Genomic DNA, 23646 nt, shown 5'->3' with positions numbered 1-23646 from the left:
CACTTAACATGTGATTGATCACATCACATATTTGTTTTTGTTTGGTATAAGCCAAATCTAAGATTAGTGGATGAAGATAGAGCCAAATTACATGACCCATTTGAGCCAGGTTGTGATAGGCACATGACCCACATGAAGACATGCCCTTCTTTACTTTCATGTTTTGGTAGTAGTTGCCCTTTCTTAACTTCTCTCACTTTTCAAAGATCCAATTTATTGGGTTAGTTGGTTTCCTAAAGTATTATCCACCCAGACCCAATGAAATGTACTTTTATTTTATACTATATGAAATTAGTAATTTATATTTTACTTGTATATTACTATAAAATAAAAGTACAGTACTGAATGTTTGTAACTTTGGTTAGTTTTACAAGCTGTTTTCAGTATGCTTAAAAAAACTTATGTTACCACATTACATAGCCATGTCTTGTAATTAAACATGAAATTCATTTAATCCAAAATGTTACATGTCATTTCTAGTTGTTGGTAACCTATATTTATGTATTTTTGTTATAATATATAAATATATATATAAATGGATAGTCAATTATTGATACACAAAAGTGATATTATTGTATTACTTAAACTTGTGATATTTTTGCTATAAATAGCCATGAATGCAAGCATTAAACTTGCACCATTTCTCACACTTACAAAGTGTTTCTTTCTTTCTCTTCATTATCATCTTTGTTCTTACACTTCATTATTAGCATTCTTAATCAAGAATCAAACCACTAAAGGTAGTTATAAGCCTACTGAATTATAACATCAAGAATCAAACCGCTAAAGGTAGTTATAAGCCTACTGAATTATAACACGTTATCAGCACGATAATCTTAATACTAATTATGGTTGGCTCTGCCACCTAAATGATATATGGTCGGTTATACCACCTGAATAATATATGGTCGACACTGTCGCCTAATTATCATTTATGTTACTAACATTTATATTTCTATTATCTAACATTTATATGGTAGACACTGTCGCCTAATTATCATTTATGTTACTAATATTTATATTTCTATTATCTAACATTTATATGGTCGACACTGTCACCTAATTATCATTTATGTTATATAACATTTATTTTATGATTGCTTACATATGGTCGACACTGTCGCCTACTTATCATTTATGTTTATATTAAATTTATGTTTAATGTTTATATACTTATGAATATAAATTGACTCTAATTTATCATGTTGTTTGTTTTAATTTTTGATAATAGAAAATGTCGAATCTGGAAAAGCTTAAATTTACTCCTTTAGAATCAACGGGAAACAACTACATGCCATGGGTTATAAAAGTAAAAATGCATCTTAAATCAATGGGCATTCTTGAAACCATAAATGAAAACAACACTTGTTCTGAAAAAGAACAAGCAACGGCATGTTGCTTTATTCATCAACATATTGATGAATGCTTACAAAATAATTATGTGACTGTAGAAGATCCCCATGTTTTATGGGAAGGTCTCAAAAGCAGATTCAATAATCAAAGAGAAATTTTACTTCCAGCTGCTATGGATCAATGGAGAACATTAAGGTTCCAAGACTTTAAGAAAGTAAATGAATACAGCTCAGCTCTGTATAATACAGTCTCACAACTTAAATTCTGTGGACATGAAATAAGTGATGCAGACATGTTGGAGAAAACTTTCTCCACAATGAATGCTGCCAACATCACAGTGCAAAGAAATTTGAGAATGCTAAAGTTCAACACATATCCTGAACTTAATTCATATCTCTTGGTTGCAGAGCAAAATGATGAGCTATTAATGAAAAATCAGCAATCCCGTCCTACTGGTACACTTGCAATCCCTGAAGCAAATACTGCAAATAATTATAAACAGGGACAAGGACGCGGGCAAGGTCGTGGTTATAATAACCATCGCCATCATCATGCCAAAAGCCATAACTATGGTAGAAACCATCATTATGGTAATGGGAATGGGCGTGGACGTGGCCGTGGTCGTGGCCGTGGTGGTCAAAGAAATAATAATCCACGAAAATATAAATATCAACCACAAAACAAGCCCACTAAACAAGATGTTGAAGCAAATTCTTCTAAAAATTCTGAAGAATCTTGTTACAGATGTGGTAGAATGGGCCACTGGGCTAATACTTGCCGAACATCTAAACATCTTGTTAAGATGTATCAGGATTCGCTGAAAGGTAAAGAAAAGGAAGTAAATTTTGTGCATAATATTGATCCAACAGTCACTGAGCAACCATCTGATTTATATGAAGATTTCTTGAGTTAAATTAATATGTTTCTTTTATAAATAAAACGATTTAACCTTTGTCATCATGTTTTCTCAAATGTTTCAGTTCTATATGTTTTATCAAATGTTCCAGTTCTATGTTTGATGTTTCAATTCTATGTATGTCAAATGTTTCAGTTTTATCTATTTGTGTGTAATAAACATTTTGTGTAACATTTATATACTTACTGTTTGTTTCTTATATATGAAGTTTAATATGAATTCTGCTGGAACACAACATCAATCAAGTAGTGGAGATCTCTGTATTGCAGATAGTGGTACTACACACACTATACTTAAATCTGAAAAATATTTCATTGATTTGAAACCAACGGAAGGAACTATACATACAATATCAGGTGCTGCTAACTTGATAGAAGGGATAGGAAAGGCAAAATTCATATTACCAAATGGTACAACATTTTTAATTAATAATGCCTTATTTTCTCCCAAGTCAAGCAGAAATTTATTGAGTTTCTCCGACATATACCTTAACGGGTATGATTATCAGTCAGTGACAACAGAAAATGAGAAATATTTAAGTATCACTGACAAGAGTCATGTGGTTGAAAAACTGCCAAGACTTAGTTCTGGATTACATTATACACATATAAATGTACCAGAAATACATATGGTAGTTAACGAAAAATATATTGATCCTGGTGTATTCAGTTTATGGCATAACAGATTAGGCCATCCAGGATCAACAATGATGAAAATGATTATTGAATGTACTCATGGACATCCACTAAAGGATAGAAAAATCCATCATGATACAATGGTTCCATGTACATCTTGCTCTCATGGAAAATTGATAACTAGACCCTCACCACTTAAGGTTGAGAAAGAATCACCAATGTTTCTTGAAAGAATTCAAGGTGATATATGTGGACCAATTCATCCACCATGTGGACCATTTAGATATTTCATGGTTCTAATAGACGCATCTAACAGATGGTCTCATGTTTGTCTGTTATCAAGCCGTAATGTGGCATTTGCAAAATTTCTTGCCCAAATTATTAAATTGAGAGCTCATTTTCCTGATTACACCATTAAAAGGGTGAGACTTGATAATGCTGGTGAATTTACATCTCAAGTATTTAATGACTATTGCATGTCTATAGGAATTGTTGTTGAACATTCTGTTGCTCATGTGCATACACAAAATGGTTTAGCCGAGTCATTGATTAAACGTTTACAGTTAATCGCTAGACCATTGATAATGAGAACAAAACTCCCTGTATCTATATGGGGTCATGCAATTTTACATGCTGCTGCATTGATTCGCATCAGACCAAGTGCAAGTCATAAATATTCCCCCTACAACTTGCTTTTGGTCAAGAGCCAAATATTTCCCATCTTAGAACATTTGGTTGTGCAGTGTATGTTCCAATTGCGACACCACAACGTACAAAAATGGGTCCTCAAAGGAGGTTGGGAATATATGTTGGATATGAAACATCTTCAATATTAAGGTATATTGAACCTATGACAGGTGACGTTTTTACAACACGTTTTGCTGATTGTCATTTTAATGAAACATTGTTCCCTAGATTAGGGGGAGAAATGAAAAATAAAGAAAATGATGTTTCATGGTGTGAACTTCAATTAAAGTATCTTGATCCTCGCACAAAAGAATGCGAGACAGAAGTTCAAAAGATAATGCATATACAAGAACTTGCAAATCAATTGCCTGATGCATTTACAGATACAAAAACGGTGATAAAATCATATATACCAGCAGTAAATACTCCAGCTCGAATTGAAATTCCAAAAGCTGGCAATAACGTCACTCATGAATCTTTGCCACATCAGAAACGTGGAAGACCAATTGGTTCAAAGGATAAAAATTCTCGAAAAAGAAAATCAGCTGATAATGAAGTAAAAGAAAGTGTTCAAGAAGAACCACAAATCAGTACTCCTACTGCAGAGGAGATTGATGATGTCAATACAGAAATTGCAATCAATTATGCATATTCAAAAATATTATGGAACCGAAATGAAATGAAAAATCTTGATGAGAAATTTTCATTTAATGTTGCATATGACATCATGAATAATGATGATGATCCAGAACCAACATCTATGGTTGAATGTCAAAATAGACATGATTGGGCTCAATGGAAAGAAGCAATACGAGCTGAATTAGAATCACTCAATAAAAGAAAAGTTTTCGGATCCATCATTCTCACTCCTAAAGATGTGAAACCTGTAGGATACAGATGGATTTTTGTCCGAAAAAGAAATGAGAAAAATGAAGTTACAAGGTATAAAGCTAGACTTGTAGCTCAAGGTTTTTCTCAAAGACCGGGAATTGATTATGAAGAAACTTATTCCCCTGTTATGGATGCAATTACTTTTAGGTACTTAATCAGCCTGGCAGTTTCTAAAAATTTAGAAATGCATCTCATGGATGTTGTGACTGCTTATCTATATGGATCACTTGATAGTGATATATATATGAAGATACCTGAAGGATTTAAGGTACCAAAAGCATCAAATGCAAAATCCAAAGAAATGTATTCGATTAAATTACAAAGATCTTTATATGGGTTAAAACAATCGGGACGTATGTGGTATAACCGATTAAGTGATTACTTGATAAGCAAAGGGTATACAAATAACCTTACTTGTCCTCGTGTTTTCATTAAGAAAACAACATCCGGATATGTGATCATAGCTGTTTATGTTGATGATCTAAACATCATAGGTACAATTAAAGAGATCCATGAAGCCATTCAACTTCTAAAGAAAGAATTTGAAATGAAAGATCTCGGAAAAACCAAGTATTGCCTTGGTTTACAAATTGAGCATATGCCTAATGGTTTACTTGTACATCAAACAACATATACTGAAAAGATTCTGAAACGTTTCAATATAGACAAGGCAAAACCATTAAGTACTCCTATGGTTGTTAGATCACTCAATGTTGAAACTGATCCATTTCGTCCATGTGAAGATCATGAAGATATTCTTGGACCAGAAGTACCATATCTTAGTGCAATTGGAGCTCTTATGTATCTTACAAATTGTACAAGACCTGACATTTCTTTTGCAGTTAATTTGTTGGCAAGGTTCAGCTCTGCTCCTACCAAAAGACACTGGAATGGGATCAAACACATATTTCGATACCTTCGAGGAACTACTGATTTAGGATTATTTTATTCTAACGAATCAAAACAAGATTTGGTTGGTTATGCTGATGCAGGTTATTTATCTGATCCACATAAAGCTAAATCTCAAACTGGATATGTATTCCTAAATGGAGGTACTGCAATATCATGGCGTTCTCAAAAAACAAACACTTGTTGCTACATCATCAAATCATGCCGAAGTGATTGCATTACATGAAGCTACTCGGGAATGTTTTTGGTTGAGATCAATGACACAAATCATTACTGATTCTTGTGGACTAGAACGCGATAAAAGTCCAACAATTATCTATGAAGATAATGCAGCTTGCATAGCACAGATGAAAGAATGGTATATCAAAAGTGACCGAACCAAACACATACCTCCTAGATTCTTCTCATACACTCAAAATCTCATTAAGGACAATGAGATTGAAATGAGATATGTTCAATCCAGCAAAAACTCTGCTGATCTTTTCACGAAAGCACTTCCAACTGCTATTTTCAGAACACGTTCATAACATTGGCATGAGACATGTTCAAAAGATGTAACAACTGAAGCGATGTCTACTTGAGGGGGAGTCAACTCCATGCTGCACTCTTTTTCCCTTAGCTAAAGTTTTTTTTTTCCACTGGGTTTTCTTTAGCAAAGTTTTTAACGAGGCAGTAACTTACAGTTGATCTTCAACAAATAAAATTGCTATCCAAGGGGGAGTGTTATAATATATAAATATATATATAAATGGATAGTCAATTATTGATACACAAAAGTAATATTATTGTATTACCTAAACTTGTGATATTTTTGCTATAAATAGCCATGAATGCAAGCATTAAACTTGCACCATTTCTCACACTTACAAAGTGTTTCTTTCTTTCTCTTCATTATCATCTTTGTTCTTACACTTCATTATTAGCATTCTCAATCAAGAATCAAACCACTAAAGGTAGTTATAAACCTACTGAATTATAACATCAAGAATCAAACCGCTAAAGGTAGTTATAAGCCTACTGAATTATAACAATTTTACAATTTTCTTCTTATTTCTAAGTATTCATATATATTTTTTTTTTGGGTAAGCGAGGAAACCCTCCTATGAACAAGCACATTGGCTCCCCCATAGAAGGTAAAACCTCGGGTAATCAAGCCCCCCGAGCGCGAGACCTGGTACCGGGTGAATTGCGCATTATACGCACCCTCTAGTCACACTCTCTTTTTGAACAATTTGACATAGACAGGAATTGAACCCGGGTGGTCTGCTTCATTGGACAACTCGGTGGCCACTCAAGCAAGCCTGAATGGTTAAGTATTCATATTATTATATACATAACATCGATTCTTTCTATTTACATGACATCGACAACAAGACCTTATTACTATACACCAGACACTCGATTGGCTTCAGCCAATACATACAGATTATTAATTTATTATACGACCTTTTTGCTCCGTTGGTCCTTCAATTATACACGAAATTGCAATCCGAGTCCCTCAAGTTTTTTTTTGGATTTTCGAGTCCTTAAAATTGCAAAATTTTGCAATCCGAGTCCCTCCGTCTAACTTCCGTCTAAATTGGCCGTTAACCTTTTACATGTGCCATGCATGTGAGGGTAAAATCGTCTTTTTACTCTTTTCTTTGACTTTTTTGCTTCGTTGGTCCTTCGTTTATACACAAAATTGCAATCCGAGTCCCTCAACTTTTTAATTCGAATTTTTATCTTTTTTTTTTTTTTTTTTTATCTTCAATTCATACTTTTTATATTAATGGTTTACAGTTAGTATTTTGTATCAAAATCTGATGAAAAATTATTTTTATAATTTTTAAAGTCGAATTTGTATTTATTAACAATTAAAAACTAAAATTTAACAATATTATATCTATACGGTTTAATTATTAGTTAATAATTACAAATATTGAGAATTAATTTATCAAAGTTTTATCAGTTTAATAACATGTTTATAAGTATTTTTCTGATCAAAACTTAATTTATATAATTATATTACAATTTATTAATTATTATTATTATTATTATTATTATTTATTAACAGAAAACAGTAAAAATAATTTTTACAGAATGTAATTAACTTATAATAATTATTAGAATCGAAAATATAATTTATACATTATTTGGAATATTTATTCTTTATTTAGTTATATACCGAAATTGTTTAATTATTAGATAAATCGAATATAAATAAAATTTACGGATAAACCACCTAGGAAAAAAAATTTTGCTTCCTGATTTCGAAATCCGAATGAACTTCAGATCCGTCGATGATGATTTGACGATGATTCGATGAAGATGATGACGATGGTGAACAAACAAGATGACGAAGAACATGAACTAACAAGCGTTTTAAATCGGACAAACCCTACGCATTCCTTGACGGCGATGCGAAGCGCCGGAGAAAGTTAGAAGAAGAAGATGAGAGATGATGATGATAAAAAGTCGAAGTTAGATAAAAAAAAGAATGAATTAAAGTTAAAAAAAAAAAAAGATAAAAATTCGAATTAAAAAGTTGAGGGACTCGGATTGCAATTTTGTGTATAAACGAAGGACCAACAAAGCAAAAAAGTCAAAGAAAAGAGTAAAAAGACGATTTTACCCTCACATGCATGGCGCATGTCAAAGGTTAATGGCCAATTTAGACAGAAGTTAGACGGAAGGACTCAGATTGCAAAATTTTGCAATTTTAAGGACTCGAAAATCTAAAAATAAACTTGAGGGACTCGGATTGCAATTTCATGTATAATTGAAAGACTAACAGAGCAAAAAAGTCGTGTAGCCACTCAGGCAAGTCTGAATGGTTAAGTATTCATATTATTATATACATAACATCGATTCTTTCTATTTACATGACATCGACAACAAGACCTTATTACTATACACCAGACACTCGATTGGCTTCAGCCAATACATACAGATTATTAATTTATTATACACACAAAATAATAATAAATAAATATACAAAATACTCCGTATAAATCAAGAGCAAGGAATCACTTAATGTAGCGTTGTTTTCTTGAGCTAGTTCTCGTGCTTATTGAGCTTATTTAGGCTTGACATGCGGGCAAATGACGTTGATGAAAAGCTTTTGTCCTTTCTGACAATTATCGTCAACAGTGCAAGTAAAATAATGCTCTCCGGCTCGGCCTAAAGTGACCTCATCGTTTCCAGTAGTTAACACTTCAGCAAGATCATTTTTCATACATCCCTTATAATGAGCCCAATCTGCAAGCATTACATTTTGTCCTGGAGGGTACTTGAACACTACATCATATCAATAATGTTTCGTAAGTTAGTCACTTGCTTTATAACATCAATTTTATAACATCAAAACACTTTAACTTTCTTATATAAAAACTATATATTAACAAATGATGGCATATGTATTTAGGCCAACTTTTAACACGAAAACTATCAAATTTCAAAAAATATAGTACCAAGTTTGTCTCCTAAATCGAATTCTTTTCCTTGGGCTCAAGCTTGGTAATCAACACCAACGGCCCAACCTTTTTCATCACCGACAATATACGTTTTATTTGCTGACGTAGACACGATCAATATCGTTGCTACGAGGAGGAAGATGCTAAACTTTTTATTTTCCATTTTCTGTTAACAATTAATGAGCTTTTGATTACATAACTTATTGGGTTAACATGTATATTCTTATATATAGGGAAACGTACCTGCGACAAATTCTCAATACCATGAGAATTGATGGACATAGTTTTATACGGCGTAGTTTTTTTGGTGCCTAATTGAATTAAACAATTTTTTGAAGTATCTACTCAGGTCGCCTTTCGCCGCCTTTCGCTTAGTGCGGGGGCAGCGAGGAGGGGGATTTTACCGGCCATGCCCTCGAATTGGTCCGGGTTTCCTCCAGGGCAATAGTTGGGGGCGGGTTATGCAACTACAGGAGATGAACGCGTGAGTGGTTAAGTCCCCCTGGGTGATCCCAAACTGATGTTCAAAAAAAAAAAAAAAAAAGACTCGAGATATTGACCAGCAAATATTGCGGTAAAAACATATCTACTATTTGGTTATGTATTTCGAAAAATAGAATTATAATCTGTCAAGAAAATAATTAAGAAACTTGTGAAATAGGAAATTTAAGAAATGATAGAATAACACACTACCACTTGTGTAAATAAGTTGAGCTAATCGATAACTTCGATAGATAGCGTCATCAACATTCTCATTTATCATTGCATTGCATCTCATCGTTTTCAACCATACGTTGTTTTGACTCTTTAAACACACACACACACACCGGGTATATACATACACTATTATGTATATATATATATACCCATTTCGAGATTCCCTATTTAGGATTTTAGACAATTTGAGAGGAGAGATATTTTACTTAGATGTACGCAATTTAACTGGACTCTCCCGTTAGATATAAATTATATCCACATCGAATGCCATATGGATCTTCATTGGGATCTTCATCGAATTATTCAGGGCAGTCAAATTTTGGTGGGTCATATCCACAACAGATGCCATATGGACCTTGGGCTTGGCAACATGCCCAATGGAATTTGCCACCTTGCCCATTTCCAAGTACACCATGGACAAGGCCCAATGCTCCGAATAACCAACCAGGCCTCTTAGGCCCACGACCAGCCCATGCTTATGCATAATCAGTCACGTCCAATTCACCTACTGCTACTGACATCGAGGCTGCACTTCACACTATGACATTGAATCCTTCTGATGAAAACTGGTATATGAACACGGGAGCCATGTCTCACATGACAGGAAATCAAGGTAATCTCATGTCTTATTCTCAATCAAACGCTCTTAAAAGTACGTTCCACCGAGATACCAAGGAACTAGCTAAGTGGGCCAAGATCTTTCATAGCGAATTCGTTTGCTAACAAGGACAATAGCTTGTCACGCAATGAGTCAGAAGAGGTGACTAGGATTATGTCGTCTACATACAGCAGAAGATATGAAATATTATGTCCCTTTTTATAAACGAATAGGGAATGGTCGCATAGGCTGTGTGAGAAACCAATTGTGGATACAAATTCTGCAAATCTTTGATACCATGCGCGTGGAGATTGCTTTAAACCGTAGAGTGACTTCTTCAACAAACAAACGTGATTGGGACGGGTTTTGTCACGAAAACCAACGGGTTGGTACATATAGACAGTGTGTAAGAATGCATTTTTAACGTCTAATTGATGGATCGGCCAATCTCTTGAAACCGCAATACTTAAAACAGTGTGAATGGTCGCAGGTTTTACTACGGGGCTAAAGGTTTCGTAGCAGTCTACCCCTTGTTGTTGTGATCGACCATCGACTACTAGCCGAGCTTTGTACCGTTCAAATGAACCATCCGACTTTGTTTTATGTCTAAAAATCCACATAGATCGAATAACATTCATGTGAGATTGATGGGGAACAAGGACCCATGTTTTATTATCAATAAGCGCTTGGTATTCATCGGTCATGGCATGGTACCAATTGCGGTCAGATAGAGCAGATTTGGGGTTGGTTGGAAGAGGAGATAAGGAGTTGGTAGTAGTAGATAAATTAAATTGTGTTTTCGGTTTAAAAATTCCATGCATGCTTCGAGTGACTATAGTGCGTTGCGTAGAAGGTGGTACATTATCTTGTACAGAATTAGAGGGATTTATGTGAGTGTCATTTGTAGTAGTATGTGAAGTAGAGGAGGAGTGAGGTGACTGATCAGTTGATGGTGGTGATGAAATAGGTGAAGGATGTGGATTTCGAGAAGTATTGGCAGAAGGTGTATTTAGTGGTGAGGAAGAATTAGTTTGATTAGGTGTATTTGTTTGTGAGGTGGGCTGCGACGGCCCAATGGGCTCACTGGTGGATGAGGTGGTAGAGTAAATTAGGGGGTGAAGACTAGATGTGAGAAAATCATAGGATGAAGTAGTAGAGTCGACTGTTTTTGCAAAAGGAAATGTGTGTTCATCAAAGATTACATGTCTTGAGAATATGAGTTGATTTGTGACAAGTTGTAGCATTTATACCCACGATGACTAGTTGGATACCCGAGAAATACCCACGATGACTAGTTGGTCACCATGTTAACATGGTGTTCGAGGAGACCAGGGTTCGAGTCTCGGGGGGGGGGGGATTTTCGTGAATTAACTTCGTGTGCTAACCACTAACATTGCCTTTCAAAAAAAAAAAAAAAGGAGTAGAGCAGTTTTGTAGTTTGTGTATATTTGTAGAGGGAATAAGAGGAAAGCATAGACATCCGAACACACGCAAGTGTTGATAGGAGGGACTTTTACCGTAAAGTAGGTGGGTTGGAGTGAGATTGTTAATCAATTTACTAGGAATGATGTTTAACAAGTATGTGGACAATTTGTGTATTATTTGATTTTTCCTTGGGTTAACCCCAAATTATAGTGCTAGTGAGATATAAATTCTATACCTGAATAAGGCTTTATGGGTGTTACAATTTTTCTCATAGTTACAAATATTAAGCAGTGACGAAAGTATTGTTATGCTTACTAGTAGTACGTGATACAAGTGAACTTTGTCACTTGATATATGTTTAGTTATTAATATGAATTTTTCATCATGTTATCAGGGCGAGTTTTCTTATTTTATTGAGAGTAGATTTACACATTATTTATTAATTAGTATTATTATATATTTATAATTTAGACACATGTTATATAGACAAAATTCCCAAAATCGTTCCCGTGTTTGTCAATTTCGAAATTTCCAATTCGGGACTTTAGACTATTTAGGAAGAGATATATTTTACTCAAATGTATGCAATCTGACCGAGTTATCCCGTAATTATTTTTTGATTTTTTCTGAGAAGAGGAAAAAAGCCCTCCGCCTATGACAGAGGACTTTTTTCCTCTTCTCTGAAATCGTAATTTTTCTGATTGGAACAGGCTAAAAAAAAGAAAAGGGGCTGTTTTCGTCGGAATAGGGGCCTGTTGACACAATCCCATTTCTTTCCGTTGGTCAACAACCAACAAGTTCTTCACTACTCGTACATGAAGGCCTCTCTTTCTGTATGGGGGCAATCCTTTATTCTTAATCAAGATGCCTCCATTGGATAAATTCAATTATTTCACTCAATTCTTCTGGCCATGCCTTTTCCACTTTACTTTCTATATTGCCATATGCAATGATGGAGATGGACTACTTGGGTTCAGCAAAATTCTAAAACTACGCAACCAACTGCTTTCACACCGTACGAACAACATCCAGAGCAAGGTTGGCAGGACTTACTAGCCCCTAGTTGTTTCAATGGTAAGAGCTGGGGATTGAAGAGGGACATCCGTGCACCAACCACCCGAGCGGAGTGAAGAAAGCTGCTATCCTATTGGCACAAGCACTTATGAACCAGAGTGAACGGACAAAGCGGAACTCACAACCGGTGGAATAACCTGTTTCAGGAATTGACTTTGCAACTCTTTTATCCAAGCCCAGGGCATAAACTTCTGCTTAGCCTCGTCTTGGTCGACTATCACCAAACAAGGTCAGAATTTCCGGTGTGAAGCATGTAGCTAGACTTTATTTTTTCAAGAGATTCTGTAAGCAAAGAAGGTAATTGCTTTGAAATGCCTAGTTCTTAGCCCCATCCTAGTAGGGGATTCAAAGTTTGGATAAGAGAAAGTGGAAAGAAAAGGGGTGCGCTAGCTGCAATCAAACTAAAGTGCTAACGAGCAAGAATGCCTATAGATAGCGTTTTTTTTTATCAGTTTCAAGATTTAGTGGCCCGAAATTGACTTGGCTATGCCAAAAGGCCTCATCTCTAAAAGCCCGGCTCGCGAGGCGTCCCTCTCACAATAGAGTTCCAATCGCCTCGCTCTTATGACATGCTATGTTTCCCCCTCTATATTCCCAAGTAAAGAGTGAGTCCCATGCGTCAGTTTGTGGATCGCGGTCGTTGAAAAGTTTCATCTGTTCTGGTCTATTTATGCTAACGGGGATCGAGAGCTGGGATACTTCGATAATCATTCCGGAAGTTAGACTTCGGGTTAAACCCGAATTATAGTGCTAGTGAGATATAAATTTCAGACCTGAATATCGCTTTATGAGTATTACAATTTTTCTCATATTTACATGTAACGACCCAACCCGTTATCCGATCAAAAACACGCCTAATTTTTTTTTTGCGAGACTGTGCATCTGGACGGCGTCCAGCTCTGAAGGACTGGACGGCGTCCAAGCCTTTTGGATGGCGTCCAAACGAACTAAAATATTCTGATCAGTTTTACATTTACACGCGAGCGAAAAACCCGCTTCCCGACACTTTCACACGAAAACACTTTCACAATATGTTATAATAATTAGAACTAAGAGTTTTCCACGATAAAACCAAGTTTTACGACACCGGGCCCACATCGACCGTTTTACGACTTTCGTACAAAATCACAAGTTTTCGACCACGTGAGTTTTAACATAAACTAAAGACCGAGCATGGCGATTGGAGATACGCTACCCAATCCTAATCAATCCAAAAGCAAGATCTTCTAAAGCAACTACGCGAGTCCACTAGTTCCCACACTTACCCGAACCACCGCATCCATGCAAATCTATAAAAATGTAAACAACGAGAGGGTAAGCTAACGCTTAGTGAGTGAGAATATACTACATACATATATATATGCATAAAATGGACACGCCACACGAATAATCAATTAACACATACCGGAGCATCCACGTATAAGGTAAACTAAGCATACCGTTCAACCGCTATATAACAAGCTAATAATCAACAAGTAAGTTCACCAATGACGCTATGAACAACACCCACAAGCTACACCCGGAGGGCTAGCTACATCACAACAATACGACGATATATATATATATATATATATATATATATATATATATATATATATATATATATATATATATATATATATATATATATACATGTATATAACAATAAAGCGTAAAACGCCCAAGGTTAACCCCTTAACCCAATACCAAAAGAAGATTGGCCGAACTACACGAGCCTTAGTAAATCCGCATCCACACGAGACTACTATCTTCAATATCACAACAACATCGAGGTTGGTCGAACTACACAAGCCTTAGTGAATCCGCAACCACACGAGATCACTACCTCAATAAGATGACCGAACTACACGTGTCATCGTGAATCCACATCCACACGTGATCCACTTCTCCAATCACAACTCAATACCAACCCTTCGCCATTGAGGTTGTATAATCCACATCACAAGCATATGTGATAACGTACACACAAAGTGTGCACCTCGCCAAGGGTGGTCAACCAAAACGCACAACCGTGCTAATTGGACCTATTACACAAGTCCATCAAATCCACCTATATGTGAAGTGAGCGCTATAATCGAGAACCGCTTCACCCGACCCGCACCCATCCTACACATACATATGCATATAGGATATTAACACTAGATGCAAGTGTGTGAGTGAAAAGAGGTGAAATGAGGTGAAATGAGGATAAGATAGCCAATGGATCAGTTTTGTGGCTCTTAAACCGAACCCCAAGTGAAAATACCAAAATACCCCTTATTAACTCAAATTACCACAGCTGGCCCGTCAGTTCTGTTGGACGGCGTCCCAATCCTTGGACGGCGTCCCACCTTTCTTTACTGGACAGCGTCCCCAATTCTGGACGGCGTCCCACCTAACTGAACAAAACAGAAATTAGAACAGGGTCTTACAACTCTCCCCCACTTAAATTGGATCACATCACCGTGATCTCCATCACTTAACCAACAGGACCCACCCTCAATGGTCCTTAAACAAGCGTCCCAATCCGGCTTCCGCCACATTTATCGGTAATCTTGAAGATTATTCCACTTACCAATTACACACGTGCACGCATTTCGAGACATGCAATGCACACAACAACCGGAAACTACTACAATCGCCTAGCATATGCGGAATCATCATGTCTTCATCAAACTTCTCTAGGCAATTTTTCTCAATGAATCACCTTAAACACTGACTCGTCATCCGCGATTTATCAAATCCACAAATCCGAGCACTAAAACTCGCTCAATCCCTCAAATCGGGAAAAACTCAACCAATCTCTTACCGAAATATCAATCCCCTTAGCGTACCCTTACCAAGTACAACGCTAGTAGCAACCAAGTCTGAACCTAAGGTCAACAATCCGAACGATGAAGGCCGAACAAAACGAATCCTTACGGATTACACCTACCACTTACATCCCTTGTAGTGCGCAACACGACCAATACGCAACTATCTTAAAGTCGTAAGCAAACGACTAAATCCGCTAGCGTCCAAACGACTATGGCAACGCTAAATCCCAAGGTGTACAAAATTGACTATTGTCACACCCGTAACAACATGTGAGCGAAACACGGCTATCGCATCACTAATCACACAAAATGGTCCTCGCGACCCCACCATTGGTGTATAAAACAACCAATAGTTCTCAAATCCAATCAACATGAAGGCTGGCCGAAACTACATGCGCCTTAGTGAATCCGCACCACACGCGACTCACCACCTCCACCGCAACAACAATCGGGATTGGCCGAACTACACGCGCCCTAATGAATCCAAACTACACGAGAGTCACTATCCCAATAGAATGACCGCATCCACACGTGTCATTGTGAATCCGAACTACACGAGACTCACTTCCTCAACATAATGACCACATCCACACGTGTCATTGTGAATCCGAACTACACGAGACTCACTTCCACAATAAGATGACTGAACTACACGCGTCATCGTAAATCCGCATCCACACGTGATCCACCTCCCAAATCTCAACACAGGAATGGTACTCCCATTCCCCATGGGTACTCGCATTTCCAGATAACGTTATACCATACCGATATAACACTACTCCCAAGGTGAAGTTAGCGGACCACGTTAACGGTCATAACCCACCAATCACACACGCTCTTTAGGCCTCATACAACGAGTAGTGTAACATCGTGCACTTCTACACCATAGTGAATCCTGACGGAATACACTAACCATCAACACACGCTCTTTTGGCCTCGATCACAACGAGTAGTGTAACATCACGCACTGCTACACCAGAGTGAATTCTAACGGATTAAACTAGCCATCAACACACGCTCTTTTGGCCTCGATCACAACGAGTAGTGTAACATCGCGCACTGCTATACCATAGTGAATCCTAACGGATTACACTAACCATCCACCCCAAACAAATATCCATCATACACATACGCACATCATACGTATGAGTACACAACGCCAACACAATCGAGCAAAAACCACCTATATCGCACATAGGCACAAAACAATAATTATCTAGAAGAGAATCCGACACACACATCCCTTAACCGAGGGATCTCACCTTGCTCGTCAAACACGTCCATTATCTCTAAATGAGATTCACCACATTACCACCTCGGTGATAATTTAAATCTAAAACCATAAGTACAATTTATTCCAAATCATACTTTTACCACAATCGACCAACGCAGGTCTCAACGCTAGCTCCGAATCCATACGAGCATCGTCCAATATCAATACACTATAACATCTTCGTGCGAGAGTTCAAGCTCCCCCACTTAGAATTCTGTCCCATAACCACATCACGATACCTTGCTCCAACCTTGAGCACACGAAGGTTTTTAACCTATCCTTAAACACTTCGAACGAAGAGTTTGCCACAATTACACAAACTTTAATCTTGCAATCCTCCGATTGCTCTAGCCTGTCAAATTTCCACCTAGTCACTCATGTACCTAAGGGTTTATTTCCGGTACCCTAAGTACAATGTAACCGTAACACCATCGGAGTCGATTACCACGCTAGTAGGTATGAAAGAGGCACCTAACATCGTGTCACGTAGATTCCACTACCAACATACATCGAGATCAAACATTCGATATTTAGGGTTCTATCCCCCCGTCTAACCTCATGGTTCATCAACTTCAACCCAAAAGCGAACACGCCCTTAACAACCGAACACCAAAGCCCATTCCCAAGGCTTGGTAGAAACATTTCCCGAACACCAAGGAATGCTTGGTTGCACTAAGTCTTACGCCCTTCGCCCATTAATCAAAACGTCACCGTAGGGTAATTCCATTAGGAACGTCACCCATAACAATACTATGCACAACACAAGGCATTTAACAAACCCGAACTCATCGGCACATAATAAATAATCAAAGGACATATTTATTAAAACGAAGAGTACCTTAACGTCTTCTCGCCACACCCGTCCCCGCTAACTCGGGACACTCTGACTTACGATGTCCTTCTTCTTGGCAATTGAAGCATACCGTGCCATCACCCTTTGGCACCGAACATTCCCAAGACTTGTGACCCCTCACGCCACAATTGTAACACCTAGACGCACTGGAATCCGATATACTCGTCCGTATACCACTCGTGCTCACACTTGCACCCCTAGCTCTCTTACTTCGAGTGCCATATGAAACAACCCTTCTCTCACTTGAAGGTTCGCCAATCTTCGATCGCGAATACGACTCGAAACCCCTAGCCACTGCGAATAACTCCGCAAACGATTTCGCGTGACCTCGGCTAATTTTATTCTTCAAGTCATCATTCAAAGTCCGATAGAAATCTTCCATCAACAAACGGTCATTCCCCATATACGCCGGGCAAAAACGAGCCTTCGCCATAAAGGTCGTCTTGAGAGTATTCAAATCCATAGAACCCTGTTGCAAATTTCGCAACTCATTACGCAATTCTGACAAATCGGTTGAAGTCCGGAATTCCTCGAAGAATTCCTTCTTAAATTCGTACCACGATAACGCCATAAACGGCTCACCACCGACAAGATCAATCTTACCATCCAACCAATCTTTCGCCCTACCCCGCAACAAGCTAGTAGTGAGTCTTGTCATCTTCTCGGGAGGGCATTCAATAGTGCGAAAACACCCTTCGACATTCGAGATCCATGTTGTGTGTAACGACCCGACTTTTTCGACTTGCTTTTATGCCTTGTGTTTTTGCGAAACTGCGTATTTGTGCGTACTGTGCTACTTTATACTCTGGAATCTTAATATACATGGTTTACTTTCATTTATACATTAAAACGTGCCTTAGAGTACGTAGGATACTTAACTTGATAACCGGAAGCCTTTATGACCGTTAGTGTCACTTGACGTTTCGAATAAACCACACGTTTAAATTTTGTCGTAATCGGAATATTATGACTACAAAATCTTAATTATTATTTTATAATAATAATTACTTGAGTTTTTGGATGCTTAATTACGCGTAGTAATTTACTTATGCTTACTAGTTAGTCTTGTTGGACTTTCTACCTTGTTGGGCCTTAGCCCACCCTACACTAGTTAGTGGACTATTTAATTAGCCCAATTATTAATAGCTAGTGACCCATTAATAAGTAAGACAAATGCCCATTTATTAGAGGGAACATGCTAGCATTTTTGTCAAGTATTATCCTTAATGTTGCATGGGATCCTAACATAAGCACCAACTGTAGACAACCATTAACCATAAAGCAAAAAGTTGTCCCCCTTGTTCCCCCCATGTTCCCACGTTTTTAACATCACCACCACCTCCTCACCATCTATAAATACAAGCCTTAATCCATCCATTTTACACTTGCTCTCATTTGCATTTCACACACACTCACTCTCTAATTCTCTCTCTAGTCTTTCTCTCTCTAAAAAGTGTAAGTATTTTGAATTTCTCTTCTTCTTCTCCTTCTCATCTTCATGAATTCATCATCATCATCATCATGGGTCTAGCTTTTTAGCTTTGATCTTGATTACATCTTGTAGATTCAAACATGGATTTGAATCCTTCAAGAACATGGAAGATTCAAGCTCTCTAGCTTTGAATCTTCACCCACTTTGTAGATCTATATCTTTTAACTTTAAATCTTGTTATTTTATTATAAAGATTCAAACTTGTGTTTGTAATCTTCATGTAACTTAAAGATCCAAGCTTTATGCTTCAAGATCTTCAAGAACAACCAAGATGCAAGCTTTCTAGCTTGAATCTTCATATCTTTTGATGGATCTAAGTTTTCTAACTTATGATCTCATTATTTTGTTATAAAGATCAAAACTTGTGTTTATGGTCTTCATGTAACTTAAAGATCTAAGCTTTATGCTTCAAGTTCTTCAAGAACACTAAAGGTTCAAGCTTTCTAGCTTTGTGACCTTATAACTTGTGTGAAAGGGATCTAAGCTCTCTAGCTTAGGGTTCCATCACTTCGTTTGACTTAGATTATGTTCATACTTTCTTAATTGAAGTAAAGTTTATAGCTTTAGTTGTAAATGTAACTTGTAATTGTGTTAAGACTAAGGATATGATGTAACCTTGGTTCATCATCCATCTAAGACTCTTAAATGAGTTGTGTTCTTACTTGGTCTTAACATATTGTGTGTTGATGGTAGAATCTTGCTCAAGGTGATGCTAACCCATCAACGAGTTGTAAACTTGAAGCTACATGCATCAAGGATGAGAACCGTGATGAGCATCAAGCACTAAGAACCCCACTGGAGCACCTTGCTTACTGTTTTTGGGATCTGGTCAGACCACCTGGGCTACTGGAAAGTTGATTTTCAGTTATTTCGGTTCGAGTAGATGATTTTACGTTTAGACCTCATCTTAATCCGAGTTACGGTTTAGGATTTATGGCCTTCCGAAAGTCACTACACCCTATTAACATTGTGCTGAAATTTCTGACCTACTCGCACTTAAACCGTCGCTACGGTCAAACGAAGACGAGTTTGGTTCTGGAAATTGGTCAGCAACTAGGGGACTCATATACGGAGCCAGATCCACTGATTACGCGTCTTTTCGATTTACGTAGAGGTCGTAGCAGCTGACCGAAGTAAGCCTATTGTTTCGATCTCTATACTTGTTAAACTTACTTAGCTTTTATGATGATGAATGATGATGATGATGACACTTAAACTTAATTTATGCACTTTCAAACCTTTTTGGGATAACATACTGACCTAGTAACCTTTGAATTAGGTTGACGACCTTTCGGACCGACTTACTACTTGCATACTTTCATTATCGACTTTACCGCTCTTATCACTGTGAGTTATAGCTTCCCTTTTTTACTTATACTATTTTTGAGACTGAGAATACATGCGTTTTTTTTTATGTTTTACTTACTTGACACGAGTACTTAAACTTTACATATGTGTGGGTTATACAATGGCATTAAGATTCCCCTTAGCACGGTAACGTTTAACTATTGGTTTTTGAACCGGTAGACACGAATATTAGATATGGATCCATAGGGTTTGACATCCCCACTCGGGCTAGTCACGCTAGCATTTAACGGGTGTTTAATACTTCGAGGACATACGCACTCGCCAGGTGTACTTTTAGGGGGTGATATTTATATTTACGTTAAGTCTAGTTACCATGTGCCCACGGTTATACATATACTTTTCATACTGTTTTGAAACATTGAAATCTCGTGGCCTACATTATATTACTGTTACAGACAAACTATAGCTCACCAACATTCGTGTTGACTTTTTAAGCATGTATTTCTCAGGTGCCTAGACGTTGTTGCTTCCGCTGTTTAGACTTGCTGTCTTGGTGTTAAACTTGCTGTTAAGGACCTGCTGTGCTAGAATTTCAGCTGCATTACTTAGAGATGTCTCAATCATGAAACTTTTCCTTTGCATTCGTAGTTTATGTTATTATCAAATAATGACTTTGTAACGACCTTTGTGTCACGTTATCTTTTGTAAACGCTATCTTTTATGAATGAAAAATTAGTTTTCAAACAGCATGTAGTACTTGACCGTGTAAAGATCCTGTTGTTGACGAATCGTACACGATGGTTTTGTACAGGGCATCACATTTGGTATCAGAGCATTGGTTGTAGGGAATTAGGTTGCATTAGTGAGTTTAGACCAGGCCAAGTAGTATTCACTAATAGGACTAATCTACAACTTGCTCGTTTACTAGTTTCTGCGGACTGCTACATGCTACTGTTAGATCTTAGTGCATGCTACTGCTTATTACTACTGCATGATACTGCTTACTTTTACTGCTATGTGAACTTGTTGTATGCTATTGCTTATTCTCCCTACTGCATGCTACTATCTGCTTTCGATTGCATGTTACTTCTGTTTAGTACTGTTAATATTGCCATGCTATATACTGCTGTAGACGATCTAGGTTACTGTAGTGCCTGATTACGTGCTTGCTTCATGCCTGCTATTCGCTGTACCGACTTGGAGAACTTATCTTTCCTAGTTCAGATGTTTTTCTGAACTACTTTCCCACTCGTCTAACCCTAAGGATTGGTATTGTAATCCACCTGTTACTATGTAACAACCCAACCCGTAATCCATACGATAAATTTTTTTTTTATACAACACAATTTCATGCCAAATAAATATGTAACCCATTTCACGAGTTCCATTTAAAATGCACAACAATTAATTGTTTACAAAAGGCACGAAGGCCACGAATAAAGTTTAGTACAAGTTTGACCCATTACAAATGATAGTTTATAAAACAAACGACGTTCCGAGCATGGTTTGGGACTAAACTACCCAAAACTAGGCCAACTTCCAAAAGGTCCAACATAACAACAACAAGGGACACCTAGTGCCCAACGACCCCTTGCCCTTGTCCGCGCCTGCATCTAAAAAGATAAACAACGAGAGGGGTAAGCAAAGCTTAGTGAGTAGAATAAATATATACATGCATATAAGACTTACCCACACGCATCCACGATATCATATAACGCATACAATCACATAACATCTCGATAAACAAGCTAGTATCATCAAATCGTACAACTAGCAACATTAATAGCATAGTAATCATAGCATTAATTGAAATGTTAACGTTAACAACTATAACCCATGGTTAACCCAATTCTTCGCAGGGGAATGACTTCGCGAAACAAGTCATCGATGTTCATAACAACCGTTAGCTCCCAAACACGGCTATGGTATACTAACCCCCGAGGTGTTCCAAAAACGGCTATGGCATCACCCCCAAGTATTCCCAAAAACGGCTTGGCATCACTTGATCAACATGTGAGTAAAACACGGCTATCACTCACAATCATGTACACAAACACGACTATGTGCACCATAACACGGATAATAACGTGGGAGTAAAACACGGCTATTACTCGCCACTATATGCACAAACACGGCTATGTGCATAAATATAAAACGTGGACAAAACGGCTATGTCTCACAACTATGGTCACAAAACGGCTATGTGACACCATTAATACGGCACGTAAATCATATACATACATATATAGATTTTCCACTCACCTCAAGTCCCTTGTGAAAGCTAACCGAGCTTGCAACTCTTCAATGTAACGTACCTATTACATTATGCATTTATTAACATACAATCTAGTTGAATTAAATGCTAACCTCTAACCCTTGAGCATTTAATTACCCTATCGCATTAAATGACTCAACTATACCAAAACCGCCCATAAATGACCATTCTTGTCATAAATCACTAAAAACTAGTGATTAGGGTCTATTAACATCAACTAACATAAACTTGGTGTATTTCATACCCATTTTACCTAATTAGTTCAACTTTGACTCATATGACCCATTTTGACACTTACACAATCAAACTTTGTCATACATGACCTATTCACAATCTCACCAACATTTAACAAGTGTATTTAATGCTTACAACACCATTAACACTTACCAACCCCATTTCATTAGACCAAACCCTAGATTATGGTAATTAGGGTTTCCTTTCAACAATCTAACCCAAAATCCACCCATTTAACCCTCAAATGGGTCACACAAATCCCATATGAACCAAACCCTAGCTTAACTAAATAAAACTCGAAACTTAAAGTTGAGACTTACCAAAACTATCCTCTTGTAGCTAATAGCAAGGAGAACAACTTTAATTCTTGCTTCTAAGTGAATTTTAAGTTTGAGAGGAATTTATGAAAGAAAATGGAAAAGAACTGAGAATATAGGATACGTGGTTGATATTAAAAGCTCCAACCAGATCTACAAGTAAAAAGACTAAATTACCCCTAAACCCTATTTAATTTGAGTAAAATTCGGAATCAGAATTGCAGAAGTGCCGCGTCGCGGCTTCTTTGTCGCGGCGCGACATAAAAAAGGAAAAATGACCCTTCTTAACTCAAGTTCTGATCTGGATTTTCTTTGTTTACCGCGGCGCGATCCCTTTTGCCGCGGCGCGGCGTTTGCCTTTTCCTGGTCACTACGAAAGTTTAACATAAAACAAGGGTTCAAACATATATATATATATATATATATATATATATATATA

General features: G+C 37.3%; 1 protein-coding gene across 1 annotated transcript; it reads right to left on the bottom strand.

Moving 5' to 3' along the window:
• Positions 1 to 8449: 8449 nt before the first annotated feature.
• Positions 8450 to 9128, bottom strand: LOC139854972 (stellacyanin-like). Its single transcript, XM_071844241.1, has 3 exons — positions 9090 to 9128; positions 8913 to 9012; positions 8450 to 8670 (listed from the first exon to the last, which is right to left on the bottom strand). Exons 1-3 carry the CDS (start codon positions 9126 to 9128, stop codon positions 8450 to 8452), a joined length of 360 nt encoding a protein of 119 aa, XP_071700342.1.
• Positions 9129 to 23646: the final 14518 nt, after the last annotated feature.

This window comes from Rutidosis leptorrhynchoides, chromosome 6 (assembly GCF_046630445.1).
Source record: "Rutidosis leptorrhynchoides isolate AG116_Rl617_1_P2 chromosome 6, CSIRO_AGI_Rlap_v1, whole genome shotgun sequence".
NCBI lineage: Eukaryota > Viridiplantae > Streptophyta > Magnoliopsida > Asterales > Asteraceae > Rutidosis > Rutidosis leptorrhynchoides.
This window is presented reverse-complemented; position numbering and strand designations above follow the sequence as displayed.